The sequence below is a fragment of the Arachis duranensis genome, chromosome 8 (assembly GCF_000817695.3).
Source record: "Arachis duranensis cultivar V14167 chromosome 8, aradu.V14167.gnm2.J7QH, whole genome shotgun sequence".
Taxonomy (NCBI): domain Eukaryota; kingdom Viridiplantae; phylum Streptophyta; class Magnoliopsida; order Fabales; family Fabaceae; genus Arachis; species Arachis duranensis.
Genome location: NC_029779.3, coordinates 9,355,826 through 9,377,749, shown reverse-complemented (window position 1 = coordinate 9,377,749; position 21,924 = coordinate 9,355,826). Strand labels below are relative to the sequence as shown.

Here is a 21,924-nt window from a genome sequence, read left to right as displayed (position 1 = left end):
AAAATTTGTATAAAATATGAAAAGAATTGAATAGTTATATTGAGAATTATAATTTTTTTCTATCAGAAAAAGATATAATAATATTTTCTCTTAATAAAGAGAGAATACACTTCTTTCTAAATACACAAGGGAATACCTCTCAAAAGGAAAAATCTCAAAGAAACTAAAATGTTTCTGTTGTTCTTGTTGATTTGAATTGATGAAAAATAAAATGAAAAAGTTTAATTTACAGACGAACTTCTGTTAGGTAAACCACCCGTAACATAAGGTTACTAATCTTTCTCTTCTTCCGCCATCAAAATTTGATGGCTATTACTAAAAAGTATTTTTCTCTTTTCATTGTTTAGTTTTCTTTTTTTTTTCTCTTTTTCATAAAATTAGCTTTACTAAATTTATAATATTTCATTTAAAGCTAATTTTAGTAAATTTTTATAAATCTATATTGCTCACGTATCTAATATACCATAATTGAAATTTTATAAATCATTATTAAAATTTTTGTTTAGCTTTATTGATTTCAAGTTTAGTGTGATTAGGGATTACTTGTAATTATAACGAGCATTAGTCAATCACTTTCAAAGGTTTTAATTAATTAAAACTAATAGCATTTAATCGAAAACTGTTATTTATTGCCTTTTGATTAATTCATCTCATTAGGGTGCAATGGATGTTGACTCGAAACCACTCAGTTCACAAGACAACGTCGAAGATTGCATGATGACTGGTGTGGAAGAAAATGTTAACTGTACTTGTGATTGCGGTGGCAGCAGTAGTAAGTGTGTGTCTGTGACGGCAGATGATATTATAAACCAGACCTTTGAAATATCGGATGCAGCTTATAACTTGTATGTACGTTATGCGAGGTGTCTCAGGTTTGGAGTTTGCAAGGGTGATACAGCACGTGGAAAAGATGGAACACAGCGCAGAAGGAGATTTTTTTGCAGCAAGGAAGGAAAGAGAGCTGAGAAATACATATCTAGTTTGAGTAGGAAGAGGGAGCATAGAGTGCTAACTCGCACTGGTTGTGAAGCCATGCTTACGGTGTATCTTGACATTAAAACTTTGACTTAGAGGGTTAAAAAATTAGTCAAGAAGCACAACCACGATCTTGTCCCACAATGCTTGGTACACCTAATTCCAAACCACCGAGGGTTGACTGAACCACAAAAAGCTCAGGCGAATACCATGCATGATCATGGTCTTCCAACCTCTAAAATAATGGGACTAATGGTAGTCCAAGTTCACAAAGAAGGACTTAGATAATCACTTTCAAAGAACTCGTCGTGTAAAGCTCATTGGTGGAGATTTTCAATGCGACGATTAGCTATCTACTTGGGAAAGCAGATGCTGACCTGATGGCCATGGCAAGGTACAGTGCTACTGATGAAGGTCGGCTGACAAATTTATTTTGGGCAGATGGCATTTGTAGGGCCGATTATCAGTGCTTTGGAGATGTGCTTGCATTCGATACAATCTACTGGAAGAATAAGTACAGAAGGCTATTGGTAATCTTCTCAGGTTGTAACCATTACCACCAAACATGTATATTTGGTTTTGCCTTAGTAGAGGACGAACGGACGACAACATATACGTGGTTGTTGCAAAACTTTCTAGAATTCACGATGAACAAGTCTCCCAGTGTTGTGGTCACAGACGGTGACGAAGCATTGAAGGCAGCAATTCGAGAAATCTTCCTAGCTGCAACTCACTGATTATGTGGTTGGCATATTTAGAAGAATGTAACAGCAAACATAAAAAACAAAAATTTTTTCAACAACTTCAGAAGATGTTTGTATGCTCCATGGCATCCGGATGAATTTGAAGAATATTGGGAGAATATGATAAAAAAATATGGGTTGGAGGAAAATGAATGGGTTTTAAATGAATATGAAAAGAGGAAAAGTTGGGCAAGCGCTTACTTGAGGGATAAATTCTGTTCTGGATTTAGAACAACATCAAGGTGTGAGGCGATAAACAACTTCATCAAGAGGTTTATTTGCATTCGCCAAAGTCTTGTAGAGTTGGTCCAAAATCTTGAACATGCTCTTAGGGACAATAGAAACAATGAATTAGTTTCTCAATTTAAGACGCTGTATGGGGAGCCCGTTCTAACTACTGGGCTAGAAGCATTGGAGCTTTCTGTTGCCAATTTTTACACAAGGGAGATTCTCGGAGAAGTAAAAAAGGAGATTCAAGGAGTGGTCGCATTAGATGTAATAAATGCGGAAAACATATCAACCACTGTTGTGTTAAAAGTTAAGGAGTGTGATAGGAGGCAACATATTTATAACGTACTTTATGATCGCAATACTGAGTATATGGAGTGTGAATGTAGTCGGTGGAGTAGTGAAGGCATTCCTTGCAGCCACATGTTTTGTGCAATGAAAAGGGTAGGTTTATAGAAGTTTTCAGATAGTCTTCTTTTGAAAAGATGGTCGAAGGATGCCAAAAAGTATCTGGATGAAAGTTCTGCTGGAGGCACTACGCAAGACAGAGAAGGAGAATTTTTAATGGACTACGGCGCATTGTTAGTGGCGGCTACGTGGATGGTATTCTTAGGAGCTCAAGATGGTCCTTCTTTCCATGACACTATGAATGAAGTCTGTCGTTGGACCCAAACACTAGAACAAAAATCTGGCTTGAAAAGACAAACAAGAGATTCTCCCACGCCAAACTTTGTTGGTGACCCTTCGGTGGTCAAGACAAAAGGAGCACCTAAGGGGAAAAAGAAGAGGGGTAAACGGAGGTGCACTAAATGCAATAATGATGGCCATGTAAAGAATAAATGTCCTGTGAGGAATGATGGTGACGATTTGGGGGATAAGACTGGTAGCGGTGCGCAAGCTAGCTTTGGTACCGAGGAGGTCAATAAGATACAATATTGCATTAGTTGTTACTTGAATTAAAATAAACTGGTAACCTCTATGTTATAGTTATACTTGATAGAATTTTTGACTCCATGTATTATTTTTTCATAGGAGCTTCTCAAGGACCCTATGACTTCTCAAGAGACATTAGCAGTGCCAAATATAGAAGTAAATGCACCTGTGCAGCAAGAGTTTGGGCTAGGTGATCCAGGATTGATTAATGGCCATGAGACTCCCATCCCAACGTATGAAAGTCATCAGTGGCTATTACAGGTATAAATAATAAGGAATGAATAATTGCATTGTTGAAACTTAGTGTTTTGGTAAGTTTTAAACTATTTGAAATCACATTATGATTCGCTGAAGTCCTTTTTATTTCTCTCAAATTTGTTTGTGATGTGGAGAACAGATTGTACAACTAGGACATTATTCGAAGTTCAATGGGATGCAATAACATGTACTTGTATATACTCATGAGAGTATGGTTTAAGATGTTAGTTAAATTCTTAGATTTCAAATAGTAGTGCTTTGAGATTGATATAAATTTTTAATAATTAAATTTTTAGATATTTATCATAACTTATCATTATTACACTCGGCTTAAATGTGTAGAAGGATTCAATAGTTTTGATTTATATAGTTAAAATCTTATTGATTCTTATTCATGCTAAAATTCAAAAGGGTCTCTTATTGTTTCTTATTCATGCTAAAATGCATGCTAAAATTCTGTGATTGGTTGGTGGCCTTCTCCCTCATTATGATCGTGATTGGCCGCTTTATTATAAAGTTCATGTTGATCGAAATGGGAGCACGGTTACTTTTTATATTTCTTTAGACCTACACAAGGATGTTTTGGTCAGCAAAATCACTGTACTATAATCCAGTTTGGCATTTTATAGTTGCAGCACCACACCTTTGAGCATAGATCTCAATAGGATCAAACTCAAGCAGCGGGGTTGAGTTCAAACCATATTGCAGCTACTGCTTTGTCATTAACCAATTTTTTTTGTATTTTAATATTTTTTAACTAAAATATCACCTTATATTAGCCAAATTATATCACATTACTCTGATATATATTATTCTACTTTTATCAGTGAATCCGCCAATAATGAGATGTATACACCTTGGGTTGCTCTGTGTTCAGATAAATGTCATTAACATACCAAAGTAAATTGTTCCATGAATCCTAAATTATTGTCTATAAATATCATCTCACGTCCCAAATTTTTTAAGATAATAACAAAAAAAATCCTAAGTGCAAGATATAAATCATTATAAATAATAAAAAGATCCATATATATTTAAATAGTCTAAAAGAAAATAAGTGCAAGATATAAAGATAGCTTGTATTTTAAAGAAAAATAAAATAGTCTAATTCAATCTATAACTCCTAATAAAAAAGGTAATAAAGTCCTAAGTCTGCATGACAGACTGCTGCATCTTTTTATTCCAGTCAGTGACAGCAAGCTCCACTATGATATCCCACTTCGAGTTATTAGAGTCATTCACCAAATCCATAGCCAGGCGCATCTTTGTGTAATCAGTAACAACCTAACAGACAGTAACAATGATATTACATAATGGAATAAACATAACTTCATTAACAATGTTATTTTTCTTATCCATGTCTTATTACTGAGGCTCCAATAGCGATTGAGCTGCATCCATTGAACGACCCAAATACCACAATCATTCTTTTGTCACAATTCAATGCACATATTAACAAAGGAATATAACAAAATAACAAATAGCCAGAAAATTAAATTAATACTTGAGTAAAGTATCGTTTTTGTCCCCAACATTTGGGGTAAGTCCTATTTGTGTCTCTAACATTTAAATCGTCCTATTTGTATCCCTAACGTTTATAAAAGTGATTCAATGTTATCTTACTATCAATTATACTAACAAATCAAATTATATTTTTCAATTATTCTCACTTGGATGTATTCATTCTCAATTATGTCTCACTTGGATGTGTTTGATTTTAATATTATACCCACTATTTGTGTTTAGATTCAATTATGTCTCTAGAAAAGTGAATTATGTAAATGTTGTAGGAATTAGTTTTAACTTTTGATGAGCTATTTTTTGGAGTGAATCATCGATTCTATCCCAGACATTTGTATTCTAACTTAAAGAAGAGATTTTTAAAACTCAAATTAAAGCGTTCATGATGTGTAATTAACGGCAGGATAACATTGAATCACTTTTACAAACGTTAGGGATACAAATAGGACGATTTAAACGTTAGGGACACAAGTAGGATTTACCCAAAACGTTCGGGACAAAAACGATACTTTACTCATTAATACTTTGAAAAATGGTAAAGTTAAACTTACGATTTGGCAGATTGTTGCGGACAGCTAGTTCATTGAATTTATACTTTGAAAATTGAATGTTTCTAAAGGAAGGTGTTTCACTAAAATTCTTGTCGGACAAAAATTTCTCAAGGCAATTTAACACATTGTTAATGACACTCTTACGCTCTGTCAACAATGTGTACTTTTTGAAAGAGTCCAGATATCTCACGATCTCGTAACATAAATCAACCACTATGAGAAACTAATGGCTATTGAGATAAACTTGCACAAAAATCTACAACAACATTCGAAAAATAACCTTAACTAAAAACAACCATGAAATATTATTATACGAATTAATTGAAAGTTCAATAAAATTAACGAACCTGGTGTAAACCTGCAAGGTCTCCCATGAAGTTATTCTTGATGTATTTCATTGTGCCGACACAATTTTGTTTCGGGCTTAATACAATTTCTTGCCATGAATATTGAACTAAGTTAGGAATCTTATTATGTTTTTAGTCTATCTGAAAATATATATTAAATTTGAAGACTAAATTTCGATATGCCAAGGGATTTACAGAAAACGTCGGTGGAAGAAACCATTGGTTGCCATATATGTTTCTCTTTGGCCCAAAATGCCCTTTGGTGAGCATTGAACAAACTAAAATAAGGACCTATGGAGTACAAAAAATTATAGTTATTCTGTACCAATCCAAATTTGATAATTTGACAAGGATAATAAATAAATAATGCAAAACTAATTCTTACATCACTAATTATTGGCTTGCCGAGCATTATAGTTAGAAGAGTCTTGCGTGTGAATTGAGAAATAAGTTAATTTTACTTACTCTGGATCCATATTATTTCTAAAGATGTAGGCAGCAATAGCCAATTCTTTATCAAAAAATTTCATCTCAAAATAAAAGATCCAAACAATATAAAAAAAATTACAACAAAAAAAGTTCAGTATTCATTCATTTTGATCAACACAAAGTTAAAAAATGCAATTATAAAAAATAATATAAATAATTTATAAGTTCAATTTTTTTTACCAACTATAATTACTAACCATCTTTACATGTCATTTGTTTAATCCATTTTTTGCTTTAAAAAGTTGGACTATGTTTATTTACTCAAAGTGTACACACAAAATTAGTCAGATATTTTTTTTTTGCATATTAAAAATAATTTTTTTTATCTACTAATGTTATCCGAAAAGTTAAGTACTCACACATGGCATGTCATCTCCGTCCATATTTAGATTGTAGTTGTTATAGTAAAGCTATGGACTCTCTGGAGGAAGCTTCTCCGCAAATTGTAATTCTTTTTATAACTCCAAAAAATATGATAATTATTTTAGGCACTGTTACTTATTGTCAATAATGTCATCTCAAACGATCAGCTTTCCACAACATCAACAAATCAAATTCTCATATTAGCAAATGAAAGGTCTAAACAATATAAAAAAATGACAACAAAAAAAGGTTCAGTATTCATTCATTTTGATCAACACAAAGTTAAAAAAATGCAATTATAAAAAATAATATAAATAATTTATAAGTTCAATTTTTTTTTATTACTTTTTTTTTGCTTTAAAAAGTTGGACTATGTTTATTTACTCAAAGTGTACACACAAAATTAGTCAGATATTTTTTTTTGCATATTAAAAATAAAATTTTTTTATCTACTAATGTTATCCAAAAAGTTAAGTACTCACACGTGGCATGTCATCTCCGTCCATATTTGGATTGTAGTTGTTATAGTAAAGCCATGGACGCTCTGGAGGAAGCTTCTCCGCAAATTGTAATTCTTTTTACAACTCCAAAAAATATGATAATTATTTTAGGCACTGTTACTTATTGTCAATAATGTCAAACGATCAGCTTTCCACAACATCAACAAATCAAATTTTCATATCAGCAAATGAAATTTAGCTCCGTAATATTAACCAGGTTCTAATCAGCCTTCCAATGCCACTAGCTAACAGGCACAATTTGATGACAAAAAAGAAACTAGTACTCACGAGCCTAAAATACTCAACAATGAAGCTAGGCATCATGTCTAGTGAAAAAGAGAGGAGAAGTTGAGAAAGAGATTGTATTTTATGGCTTAACATTAATATTATAATATGTGAGAATACTAAAAAATTCTTCACCCCTAAATAGAACAGTAACAAATTAAATCCAATGCTTGAATGATGTTGTATTTTGTGAACTATAACACCATCTATTGTATACTATTTTGATCAAATGCTATCTAGGTGGTATTTAATAGTTGTTATTTAAAAATAAAAAGATAAAACTTTAACTGCAGTGACCGGTAATTCACGCTTTTTTTCCTTGCACCTCCAAGTACTTTTCTTGAGTAAACTACCATTTCTACCCATAAAAGTTGAAGACGCTGACATATCTACCCATAGAAGATAAAAATTACCATTTGTACCCATAAAAATTGATTTTCGCAAGCAAAATTACCCAAACCTTAAATAATTACAGAAAATCCCCAAACTACCCCCTTCTCTTCTCTCACACACGGCCGCACGCACCCACCCTCACTCACTATCTACAGCACCTAAACCACCACTATCGTAGCATCATCTCCCTTCCTACTCTGTTTCTCTCTCTCTCTCTCTCTATCTATCTCTCTCTCTCTTTCACTCACTCACTTTTCCTCTCTCACCTCTTGAACATCAACATAGCCCAGTCACTATCCTCTTCAAAATCACAAAATAGAACAAACTCATATCAAATTGAATAATAGAATATGCATAGCTTCAAAATAAAATCCTCATTTCTTAGAACCTTTACCAAAAATTGTCAATTTCTCAGATTCAAGATCACTATTTTCATTACAAATAATACAGAATATTAATTCGATTTTGGTGACGTTGGGAGGAGATGACGAAAATGCATCGCTAGGAGGAGAATAGAGCATCGACACCGAGAGAAGGAGAAGACGAATATATGACATTTGAAAAAGAAAGAAACTCAAAATTGAAGAAGTTGTGGTTGCAGAAAATAGAGAACTCAAAATTGCTACTTCCTGAAGTCAAAAACCTCCCGAAGAAGAAGAAGAATAAGAGGAGTGGAGGAGAAGATGGAGCTCGCGACGGCAAAAGAAGAAACCACCATTAATGCACAGAGGAGAAAGAAGAACGACAGAGAAGAGAGAGACATCAATAGGGAGTGGAAAGGGGAGGTTGCTGCAGATAGTGAGTGAGGGTGGGTGCGTGCGTGAGAGAAGAGAAGGGGGTAGTTTGGAGATTTTATGTAATTATTTAGGGTTTGCTTAATTTTGCTTACGAAAATCAATTTTTATGGGTACAAATGGTAATTTTTATCTTCTATGGGTAGATATGTCAGCGTTTTCAACTTTTATGGGTAGAAATGGTAGTTTACTCACTTTTTTTTGTGACTGGTTCGTCACCCAAACACATTAAGGGATTGGCATCAAGTATTTCTTTCAAAGGGTCTGATGGAGTAACAACTGGAGCAGTATTCGAAAGCTTTATGCGTTTCAAAGTGTCCAACGGTCGTGTAACAACTGGAGTAATATTCGAAATTAAAGCTTTACACCGTCACTCCTACTTTTTGGTGAGAAACCAACCGTTTTCACAATTTTTGGGAGAACTGTTGTTATTCCTTACTTGCACAACAACTTCGCGAATCATGGTCGATAGTGCATCGGCAACACCCTTTCCAAGCTACAAGATGTCATAAAATAAGATGTGTTACTTGTATACTAAGGTAACAACACAGCAACTACAAACATCATAAAAGATAATTAAAGACATGTTAAATAGAGTATGCCAAGAAAGTAATGTATATTCGGATATTGTAGCCCAAAAAATAGATTGCCTTCTCATCCAAGGCGAAAAAGTCCATGTTTGATTCTTCCTTAAAAGTTACAGAGGCATCCAGTGTGTACTCCTCAAGCCAAATAAATTTCAGTATTTTTATTAGACTAAAAAAAACTACTAAACAGAATTTACAAAAGACTAATAATTCGATCATTTAACAAAAACAAGCGTGATTACTTTACTCATATTCTCTGCTCCTCTGATCTGCAGTGATTAAAAAAAAAGTGTTAGGGTTTGAGATAACTAACAAAGATAACGAAAAATCTATTTTTTTTATAAAGATATCCTAATAAATAAAAAAGATATTATAATTTTTCAACTAATATTCAAATTAAATCTAATTTTTTGTAAACATATCGTAACAAATAACTAAGATATTTTCTTTTTTCATTTGATATTCAAATTTAAATTTAAATTCAATCTAGTATTTTTTTTATAAAGATATCTTACTTTATAATTATGTTAATCCAAACTTGGAATAAATCGTTGTTGGTCTTTGATTTTAAAATAATTCAAACTTGAAAAATTTTAAATTTATAGATTTTGTCATGATGGTCAGTAATTTTTATATTTGCTATTGTGGTTTCTTATTTCCTTTTTTTTTTATTTATTTATTATATTTTTTTTTAGGTCAAATCCTCTCTCTTTTAAAAATCAGATTATCTATAACTTCAGAATAACACAAATCAAAAGGGTTTTTTATTAATATAAATACAAATGGACTTATGCGTGTCTATTTCGCGACATGAAAGCCTATTTCACATTAATTTTATTTTTTTCAAATTGTTTATCATTCAAATAAAAAACATATGGACATTTATTTCTTATTATTTTTTTAGTAAATGATTAAAAAATAAAAAGTTTTTCTTAACATTGTTCTTGGAATATATGATTATATTATTAGGAGAAAGTAAATATTCTCATTTATTACTATTATACTTTTTTTAAATTATACAAATTATACTATAATTTTAAAAATTATTTGCTTTTAAATTATAAAATCAAATTATTGTATTATTAATGAATAGTTTTTTCCTATTAATATAAATATTATGCAATTATTTTATGAAAGTTAGTTAAAATTTTTTTACCGAAAACATCTCTATAAAAAAGTTAGCAATTTTGTACATTTTTTGCATAATAAAATTATTGGAGCCTACGATTATACATTGACTCTAAGTTAAAAACACTTTGAGAGAGAGCCAATGACTTTTTATACCAAATTAAAAGATACATCGAAAAAATATTTATGAAGATGGTCTAGGCATTGACAATAATTGGCAATAATTGACAGTAATTGACTTTTTTCTTCTACCAATTAAAAGTGACATTCATTCGTAGCATAAATAAAAAAATAATACAACGAATTTCATTGCATGAGAACCCCACTAGATATCTGAAGCAGGAAACAGAGAGCAAACACCCTAGGGTCAGCAATTAGCAAAATACTACTAACATTGCACTTTGTATGCTTCGCATCGCAGTATTTTTGAATTGACGGTTGGTTTTTGTGTTTCATCCGGGGGAAATTATTTAAAGGATGACTGATTGAAAGTTCAATTTACTTTGTTCTTCTTTGCTTTTCATCTCCTTTACATTGTCTACTATATGCTGTATTTTCTTCGATAGGCTCTCGTTATACTCGTCAACGTGCTCGAGTATCAATTCAAGATGTCTTTTGTAGGTGGCAGACCTCTTTTTCTCTACTGTCAACTGCTGATTTAATTCTCGAATTCTATCCCGTTCACCCTGAAAAGTAGTATCAGAAAACAAAGAGGTAAGTGGGGGAAAATAAGCTGAAAACATGTAAAAGAACCAATATTGTCCTGAAAACTTCATTCTGAAATAGCCTGATGCTAATCTCCAACATTTAGCTTAATAGTGACATCATGATCCATCCAATTTGTCATTTCTAATCAATCTGGCATGAAGTAACTGTGAAGATAACTAATTTAGTAATGCATAGCAACGGAAGAATGAGAACTGACCGGATATTATTCGTAGATGAAATTCCTTCTGCCACCTCCTGGACCAGCAAGAGGGTGTGTGTGTTTCTTTACAAAACGTGTAACAACCCAGCTACCAGATTTTACTTTCCTTATCATTATCATTGTCTTGCAACCAACCCTTGTCTCAGCCCTTGTCGTATAACATTTTCATGCTTGTCAATCATTCTGTATCCCTCTTTGTTGCAGACAAAAATTCGCCCAATAGCAAAGTTATCGATCCTTGATCGAGAGAGTTTACTAACACGTACGATGAATCCAACACTTGTGGCATATGCATTGTAGAATGTATGTGCCTCTGCTTCTGACTCAAACTCCTGTCCCACATAAGGTTCAACAGGTGAATTCCTGTAAATTCTCGACCTGGGGCTTTCAAGATTAGCAGCCACTTTACCTGCTATAAGTTTCTATAAATTCTCGAAAGATTGCGACTTTGAATTTGGAAATTGATGAATTGTATTACCAAGAATATCCCTTCTTTCCAGGTTTGAGCATGATCGATTGAGCTTGGGAGAATTTCAGAAGGCTGCAAATTATTTTACCGTTAGGCTTAAATTTGGGCTTGGGCAGGATAAGGGGTTAGGGTTACAATTTTTTTTATAGGGACTTAATTATATTTTTAAATTATTAAAAATTTAAATGACTGCAAAATAAAAAATCAAGAATATATTATCTTTTTATAAAAAAATTTAAATATAATTCGGTTTATATTGTGTAAATTGATCGGAATAAATCGAATCTAATAATTATAATACGGACAATTAGGTTTATTATTTTGGTTATAATAAACTGATTTTATTCTAATTTATTGAAAAATAACTTATTAACCGATTTAATAAAAATGTCTAATTATATTATAATCCGTATACAAGTTTTAAATCTTAAAAAAAAAAGATATTTTTATGTCTTTATTATGTAAGTAGCCCGAATAATTGCAGCCTCAAATATTTTATCTGCTCAATCCTCAAAGGCATTATCGGAGTATTGGGCATATATTGGCACACAGATATGAATAGAAATGCACGGAAATGGCAGATTTTATAGAATTTAAATAGATAGTGGCTTGAACATAAAACATTTGACGTAGTCAATGCAATGAAGCAAGTGACGAAAAGAAAAAGAAAATGTGGATGGCCGCAAATAATAAGATATAATAATATAAATATTTAAATATTCAAACTGAATTATCATATCAATCCACTAGTATAGTTATAATGAGGAGTTATCTTTGGGCAACTACTGCATGCTTTATTAATAGGAAAGAGATAGATATTCCTTTTCACTGTTTTGGTTATGATTAAAACTGCATTTGGATGTTTAACCCAAAAAAAGTATATAAAAATATAAAATTATATTATTACGTTTGAAGATTACTTTGTCCCTCTTTCTCGCGTGATTATTTTGTTGGTATTTTTTTATTAATTTATATATATTCATAACACATCTAAAACTTGTTTAAATTTGTACTAATATTTTTTTAAAACATAAATAATTTTTTAATACATCTAAAATAATAAAATAATATATATACAAAATATTTTTGGTATATATTTAAATAATTCGTCCAAATTTACACTTATATTTTTCTTAACATAAAGAATTTTTAACACATATAAAATTATAAGATTGCTCGTTAAATAGCTTCTTATATAACACATTTGAAACTCTTGTTAAATAATTATATAGTTAAAAATGAAAAAAAATAATTTTGATAATATTATTTTAATTTGATTAGAATTTAATTTTGGTTTGTTATTTTTATTTTAATAATTTTAAATTTAAATTTGAATAATCTAACTTTAAAGAGATATGCTTTTAAATTTTAAATATATATAAAAAAATTAAAATATAATATCTAAAAATAATTATTACAATTATTTTGTTAAATTTTTATAGATAATGACTTTGACTAATTAAAGAATGAATTACAATAGATATTTAGTTGCACCGATAAAAATATTAAAGAACTATAATTTGTGTTAATTAAAGTGTAATTTTTTTTTCTTGCTAGCTATTGCTTTATTTCAATTCATGATTTCATAGCTAGCTAGGTTGTTTTCTTTTAATAATGGATGATATGAACGTTTAGAGGGCGCAATTTGCATTAATTAATGGTTGTGGTGGGGACATGGAGGGCATCCAATTGCATAAGGAAAGGGGTCCAATTTGAATGGATCAAATGCATTTCTTCAGTGACGACTACAATAATTGATTGCCCTAGCTTCCATCATAATGCTACATAGACATGTATTGTTAACGGATACGTATCAAACAATTGCATCAAATCAATTTCAATTGCAAAAAGGAGGCAACAAATTGTGTTTGTGCATTCCAAGACGACACCGCCATCCAACTAGGCATTCTATGGCTTTTTCTTAAATATGTTATCTACATCTCCATATACAACAAGCATGTCATTTTCTAGGGTTAAATACATATAGTTATCTCATATTAATTTCTATATATACTTCACGTATGATAATTAGTCATATCTAATTTAAGATGAAAATCATTTTCCTTTCACTATCTATTTTATGCCTTTTTTTTTCTTAAATTTGGTAGAAATAGTGAACATATATTAATAAATGTGAGAAATGCTAACCTTTTAACTTTTGTGCTTATGACTTTACTTTCTTCATTTTTTTTTCTTGTTCTAATATTATTTGTATTTTTCGAGTTTGAAAGAAATGAACGAAGCATGGGCGTGGATAGAAGTTAGATCTGTGCCTAAAGTAGGGGTAAAGAAATAATAAGTCAGACAACAAAAGAAAAACATAATATAAAGTTTCCATTATTCCCGTGTCATCAATGTATGATTTACTACCACTTGTTCTTCAATTCCAAGAAAAAGGTAAGTATGTGATTATTGGAAGTTAATTGTGAAATTTATTTTTAAAATTATATTCGCGTTTTAATTTAATATTTTAAAATTTTGATTTATTTAATTTAATATTTTAACTTGGTATCTACGATTTATGTTGGTCTTTGACTTTGTTGTCGTAACAAAATCGTTAAAATGATGTACTAAAATAAACTAATAACTATCATATTAAACTTTTTAATAACTATTTGATGCAATAATAAAAAATTTTTAATTTAATTTTTTTTTTCTTTAAAGTCTTTAATTAAAATTTTAATCCTAATTTTACTTAAGAATTTTTAAAGTTTTTTAGAGAGAAAATTAAAGTAAAAAATGTAAAATAACACATGAGATCATTATTAAAAAATTTAGCGTGATAGCCATCAAGTTATTTTAGCACACTGTTAACAATTTTATTTATGATAAAAAAGGGTCATAGACTACTGTGTGTTACGAATGACAAGTTATAGGATTAAATTGAATAAATTAAAATTTTAGAGATCAGATTAAAACACGAATAATATAACATTAAGGATCAATCCAAATATTAAATCGATATTGAAGTTAAGCTTCAAAATAATAGTATATGATATTAGACTTATGTATTAAGACAGGCTTTGAGATTTGTTTAATTTGGATTCAAAGTAGTGATTTTGAGTTCAAAAGTTGATGAAAAATTTCAATCTTTATTTCGTTAGTGATTAGGTAGAGAAAACAACTTACAAAGACACTCTATACTAAAGTCAGTGAGTATTCTTAAGTGATAATTTAAAGTGTGTCCTTAGTTCAAATGTGTAATACTCTAATATTTAAATTTTTATACTTGAGTCATAAGTCAATGATATTACAGTGATACGATTTTCAGTTGAATTTTTAATACATAATTATAAATATAACTGAAAGAAATATTAATCGAGAAGTTTAAAAAGAGTAAAAATAAAACCGCAAAGTCGTATCACTCACGCATCAACAACTAAAAGATAAGACGTGACGTCAAAAGCGATATACAAATAAAGGCATTAAGAAGAATAAGAGAAGGAGAGTATATAGATATATAACATAAGTAAATAGCTACTAGTAGCGACCTGCGAAGTTTAGGTCGGCTAGGGTACAGTATAACAGTAGTTGACAACAAAATCTCCTAATCTCTCCCAAAAGAAACATAAGAGCCTCTATAGGCAACTTCAAAAGAGTTCAATGCATAATATAAGCTTTTCAAGATAAAGGTGGAGAGATTCTAAGCAAAATATAAAGTAGAGAATATAAGGATCTTCGCCGTCTCTCAGATGAACCACAGCTCACTTCTGAGCACCTGGACCTGTATCTGAAAAACAAGAGATATATACGGAATGAGAACCCTCGACCCATGGGTTCCTAGTATGGTAAAAGTGTCAAATAAATACAATGCATTGCAATAAAAACTCACTAAGCATCCTAAACTTCCTTTCACCAAATATTCACCGTGTGTTCTCGCTAATCCATAAAAAGGCAACTGTCATAAGGGAATACAAAATCTAATACATATCTTTTATGCTTCCCAACTTCCTAACTCTCCAACAAATCAGAATCAGAATCATAAGCTAAACCATCACCAGTTATTTTGTCTCAGCAATTCCGTATCGTTACCTCATATCCTCACCTGGAGCAAGTGAAATCACTTCACTGCGTCTACCCAAGAAGCTCAAATTATGTCATTCAATAATCATCATCGTTATTCAATTACATCATCAACTCATCTCATCAAGAACAGCCCTCAGTGTCCACCGACACCAGCATGAGGGACCTCTCAGTTGTACAAACACAAGCAATACAGGCAAGTAATACACAATTAATGTCCAAGTAGAACATATAGCACATAATCAGGTAACATAGCATATATGATATAGCAATCCAAAAAAAATAGGCAAACCCAAACAATCAAACATATGCAAATGATGTATGCCTGCTCTATGGCAGATGAGTCTCATCTGTCGGTTATAAAGCCAACCCGACAAGTCCTGGTAGCTAACCATTGGACAGTCCCTCTGTCGTGCATCCCCAACTCGAGTAATTCTCAATCATAATCATAATCATAATCATAATCATACAACACCCACACTGGTGTTTATCCACAGGGGCGAGCTCATCTCGAACTTTCACAATGTCCGGCTACACTTACGACATAGGGTCAGCAGAGTATTGAGTCTCAACCTGGAGCACGTGGTGGCTAGTCACTGCTTTCATCCAGGGAAACTCGTATCTCAGATAATCATTTCACATTTATTCATAACATTCCATAATCATTCATCATGATCATATTGTCACTTATACGTCACATGATTACACATTTTATACATCACTCATCATAACCCGGGGTAAGTGGGGAGCAACCATAACCCTTGCATCTATCCAGGAGCTTGGAGGTACGTTCTCATATGCCCAGGAGGAACCAAGGAGGGGATCCTAACCTCCCATCATCTCGCTGGGGGCAATTTTACATTAACAGGAGGAACAATGAAGGGGATCCTCACCTTCCTTCATCTCTCTGGGGTCATACTTTCGAGAAAGAGAGCTCAAGATAAAATAACCATTCAAAGTCATATTTTCATTTCCAGCCATAAATAAATATTTATCGTAGCCATCCAGCTCATAACATAACCCATAACCAGCCAATAATCATTATTAAATACAGCCCTTTGGCTCACGGCATACACCGCACTTCCATCATCACCTTCAGCAACTCATACAGTCATCATTAATCATAATTCATCATTACTCTCCATTTACTTCACCCTCAAGCTACTACCCTTCCTAGTCCCTTCTCCTTTCTAGGCCTACTATACGGCTTTAAGACTTAAAGGGTGAAAATAGAGGCTTAAAAGTCTAAAATTCGGCTTTAAAAACTCAAAATAAACTTTTGCTGAAAATAGAGTCACGCGTGTGCGTCGCCCACGCACACGCGTGGAACACGGAAAAAGGAAGTGACGCGTGAGCGTCGTCCATGCGAACACATAGGAAGCAGAAAGGTAGCGCGATGCGTGCGCGTCAGTGAAGAGTACACATGGGTGCATTTTGTGCTCATCGCACAAACCTAGCACGGTACCAACGCAACTCTCTGGATTTTCTACTGGGCACTTGCATCAATACAGCGACGTGTACACATCGATCAGGCGTACGCGTGAGAGAGTAAAAACTGTGAGTGACGCGTGCGCGCCGGGCATGCGTGTGCATCGGAGTACGTTTTCTTAAAAATTTTACTAAGTCGGAAAAAGCCGCAGAATTTCATTTTTAAACTTCAAACTTCTGCCACACTTTTTTTTCTTCTACAAAATTTCTTTTTCAACCATTTCTGAACCATTGAAAATATCGTTGAATAAACTTTCATAAAAATTTGGTTTTGAAGAATTTCTAACTCCGAGGACCGAGTTATGGACCGTCGAAGTTGGTCAAAAATCAGTTTTTACCCAAAAACAGAAATTACCAATTTTTCCAATGTTCACAAGTCAAATTTATTTCCACTCATCCAAATGGCCACAACCCAACCACATCCACATAATTACACTCAACCAAAACCAAACCTACCTCATCTACAGAATTTCACCCAAAACTATCAAATTTCACACCTCAATTCCTCAAATCATATTATTCAATGACCAAACCAATTATTCACACATTCAATATATAAAATCCATCCAATCTCTTATATCATCACACAATACACACATCAACTTACCTTCCTTATCTCTTTACGGCCTCCGACCCAAGATTCAGGGCCTACGGCCCAAACTCACAATTTAAATACATATTCCACAAACCAATATTCATTATCCAATTCATCAAATCCTCAACACACCAAACATACAAATTCACACAATTCTCAACCCAATCATTAATTTGTATTACGTATCAACTTTTCATATTAATACCAACTATTTACGCAATCCAAACTCAATCCTAGGGGCATTTAGCTTAGGAATTTTCATCACACCACGCGGTACTTAAATGAAACTTAAATTGTACCTCTTATAGGCAAAATAATTGAGCTTCTTCTTGAGAGTCTCCACCAACCCTTAGTTCCAAGTCTCAACAAGGCCCCACAAGCAATATCAATCTTTCAATTATGCACCAAAATCACCCAATACTCTAACATAACCAATTTTCACACTTATAATCAACCTAGGGTTCATGAAGCCAACAAATCACAAGGGTTAGAGGGTTCCTTACCTTGACCTGCAAAATTGGTTGATGGAACTCACCAATGGCACATACTAGAGCACTCCTAAACAACCAAAATCACAAGATTTCCTCAAAACCAAACCAAATTCGAATTTAAAGAGAAAAACAAAAACTGGGTAGAGGACAGTGAAATACTCACCACAAAATTTGGATAAAATTGTAGAGAATGAGAAGAGTGACGCGTGGCTGCAAACGACTTATCAATCGGAGTTCCAGAGAGAAGGTTATGGTGATTTGAAGATCAAAGAGAGTTAGGGTTTTCATTTCCCTTTTCTCTCTTCTCTCTCACCGTGGAACACAAGAATGGGGAGAGAAATGCTGCTGAAATGGCTTAATAAAGCTATATATATGTTGGGTCTTGGGCCCACTTGGACCCGGTTCACTTGGTTTAACCCTTTGGCCCAATTTTGGGTCAAAACCTTTAAGATTAGAGTTTTAAATCGTATTTTAAATATTTATAGCTTCCTGAATTGTAAATTCTTATTTCTTAAAATTATTCACTTCTAATTAATTTTCTCAGCCACAGTACCGGATAGATTGCACTCGGTACTGCCGGTCAAATTTCCAGTGCGCATTTTTATTCAGAAAACTATGTTTTTCGACTCAGAAAAATTCACTGAGTCCAAATATCATATTTAAATTATCAAATTCTGATTGCTAAATTTTCTAACCATATTCCATCCTGTTTAATTTATTATTTAATTAATTACAGTTTGACCGGGTTTTACATTCCACCCTCCTAACAGAATTTTTTGCCCTCGAATATTCCATCCGCCACCACGAGTATGTGAGCATAATCTGCCTTTATGTCCAACGCATAGTAGTCCCAAGGACTTTTTACTCTGCGCGCTTCCGTTGCCGCGCTCTGTTTTCTCTATCTCCGAGGGTTTCGATCATTCAACCAACGCCGACCAACAGTCACGTTCGTTACTTTCGTCATCTCATCAACTCACATCTTATTAAATCTAAAATCATGTCATCAATAATATCACCGTCATCATTAATCATAATCATCATCCCACATCACTATAATCAACAAAAAATCATCACCATACCTTAATCATACTCCATCACTATCCTCTCTCTCTGTCAAGCCAATTACTACTAATCACAGCTCAACTCCAAGCATAACCTCCAGACTTACTTTCTTATTCCCAAACCCTCGAATTTCTATATAATTTGCTATTTTAAAGTCTTTGACTAATTAATCAAAACTCTCTTCGTTCTTAAAAGTCAAATGAGTTTGAAATAACAAGTTAACAAAATCATAAGAATCCGATTTTCTTTAATAATTTATAGAAGCATTTGAAACACATCCCTTTTGTTAAAGTTACTCAAATAAAAAATCATTTTCAAAACCATAACCAACACTCTTTCAAATTCTTGGAAAAATTTCGACAGCCAATCTCGGTACAACATCAGCATTTCAATTTAATAGTTTTTAAATTCGTCTTTCAAAACCAATAATCATAAATCTCAATCTAAATCCAAGGCCACCATAACCAAATATCATAGTACTCATCTCTCAAACATGACGACTTGCACTACACATCAACGATCATTTTCTCATCCATTTCAGAACCATCAAAGTTTATAGCCACAAATTATCCCAAATTACCTAGAATCATTATCTGCATTAGTTCACTAACCTTTTAAGTACTCAAAGCATAAATAATTTCTAATCATGCCATACTATCCCTTATTATTACCATACTATGCTAACGCTTCAGCAAGCTTCTGCTGTGCCACTCTGATTTCTCATCTAGTACTAATCCTATCACTTATTTCCTCAAGTACTAAACCACAACTTAGCATGAATGACATTCGCTAGATTTCTATCTATGATGGTCAAAACCAAATACCAACTTAATCGTATTTTTAACACATTTTTACTGATCTTTAACTTACCTTTTCCCAAACCGTCGGATCTAGCGGTATCTCCCGTCGTCGTAGTGAACACACGACCTTGTTGTTGGCCCTTGGCAGTATTCCGGTTGACCTTCTTAGGACAGTTCCAGGACATGTGTCTAGCTCCTCCACAACTATAGCAAAGTCCCAATCTAGCTTGACCCAGAGTTCCCGGATGGTAGCTTCCACATCGCCTACAAGTCATTTCATTCTGAGGTTGCTTTCCATACCCCTTCCCTTGGTGATTGTTGTTGTTGTTCCTTCGGGGATTGTCTCAAAAAATCTCTCGTATAGGAATTTGGTCTTGTCTTCACCCGTCCCTCAAACGATGAGCAACTAAAGGTTGGATCTGCTCTATTCTCTTTCCTCACAGTTCATTATCACTGGGTTTTGAACAATAACTCCATACAGTTCTCAACACTTCTGATCCCTTAGATATAATCCAACTCGCTTCTGCTGTGTCACTCTTATTCTTAACCTTCAAGAGCCTAGCCACTCCTCTAACTTAACTAAATATAGCCCCGTCTCAGCAACTAATGGTCCTCGACTAATCGTCGACTTGGACTTTACGATTATCAACACTTGTCATGCATCACGAACAAATATTACATGTTAATGATATGCAGGGAAGTTAGAAATTCAACTGCTAGTTTACAATTACCTCAGGTATGAGAATCGAATTCGGTTGCATCCCGGCCTTCTCTGTAGGGACAATTCCAAGATATATGCCCTGATCTTCCACACTTGTAGCATACGCCTAGTCCGGTCCTGCACGGTCTGTTTGGATGATACTTCTTGCATCTCAGGTACCTCAAATTTTCTGGTTGAGTACTAGTACGCCCTTCTGAATTCGGCCCCTAGCGGTTGTCATTTCTTCGGTCATTGTTCCGGCATTGAGAACGTGAAATAGAAAAACGACCCCACTTGAAACTTTGGCTCCTAGGTGCAATCTTCGTCTTCTTTCCCTCTTTTCTTGTGAAAGATCCCTGGCGGTCACTTCTTGCCACCACAGTCCTTCTCGAGCTTTCTCCCGTTACTTTACCCGTGTTAACTAACTCTGGATAACTCACTATTCCCACGGGTACCACTGCACTTAGGACATCATTTTTGTCTTCATTTTCATCACCACTATCATTGCCAAATCTAACTTGTTGTTCCATCCTACGCCTCGTTCGGCTAGTCACAGTAGCCACAACACCAATGGCAGCAACAACACTCACCATCGCGGTCACGAAATCGGTCAAGGTATCTACCGGTATGGTTACATCGTTAACTCTCCGTCCTCGACCCCGATTACTCCCACGACCTCGTCCACGAGGCACCATTTGGCTCCTGTTCACACCAAACAAGTGATATCAAGGTGATCAGACTCAATATCTCAAGTCAAGTACTTCAAATTACCAAAGGTACACTCATGGACTTCATGCTAGACGTATCGGTTATATACCCTAACTAGCACAGGCACAGACTCAGAGTATGCATTGAAGTATAAGCAGTTCCATCGCTCAGGCTCACGAGGACGAACTGCTCTGATACCATAATGTAACACCCTAATATTCAAATCCTTATGCTCGAGTCATAAGTAAATGATATTACTGTGGTACGACTCTCAAGTGGATTTTTAATACATAATTATAAATATAACTGAAAGGAATATTAATCGAGAAGTTTGAAAAGAGTAAAAATAAAATCGCAAAGTCGTATCACTCACGCATCAACAACTAAAAGATAAGACGTGACGTCAAAAGCGATATACAGATAAAGGCATTAAGAAGAATAAGAGAAGGAGAGTATATAGATATATAACATAAGTAAATAGCTACTAGTAGCGACCTGCGAAGTTTAGGTCGGCTAGGGTACAGTATAACAGTAGTTGACAACAAAATCTCCTAATCTCTCCCAA

The 21,924-nt window shown here is 33.4% G+C and overlaps 2 protein-coding genes and 1 pseudogene across 2 annotated transcripts; 2 read left to right on the top strand and 1 right to left on the bottom strand.

The window, feature by feature from the left end:
- Window positions 1-1,361: 1,361 nt before the first annotated feature.
- On the top strand, window positions 1,362-1,712 carry LOC127741207 (protein FAR1-RELATED SEQUENCE 8-like). The gene has a single exon (XM_052253233.1). The coding sequence runs from the start codon at window positions 1,362-1,364 to the stop codon at window positions 1,710-1,712; it is 351 nt and encodes a 116-aa protein (XP_052109193.1).
- Window positions 1,713-1,838: 126 nt separating this feature from the next.
- On the top strand, window positions 1,839-3,321 carry LOC127741206 (protein FAR-RED ELONGATED HYPOCOTYL 3-like). Its single transcript, XM_052253232.1, has 4 exons — window positions 1,839-2,314; window positions 2,432-2,864; window positions 2,979-3,140; window positions 3,277-3,321. Exons 1-4 carry the CDS (start codon window positions 1,839-1,841, stop codon window positions 3,319-3,321), a joined length of 1,116 nt encoding a protein of 371 aa, XP_052109192.1.
- A 7,244-nt stretch (window positions 3,322-10,565) lies between these two features.
- LOC127741205 (protein FAR1-RELATED SEQUENCE 1-like) lies at window positions 10,566-20,226 on the bottom strand (annotated as a pseudogene).
- Window positions 20,227-21,924: the final 1,698 nt, after the last annotated feature.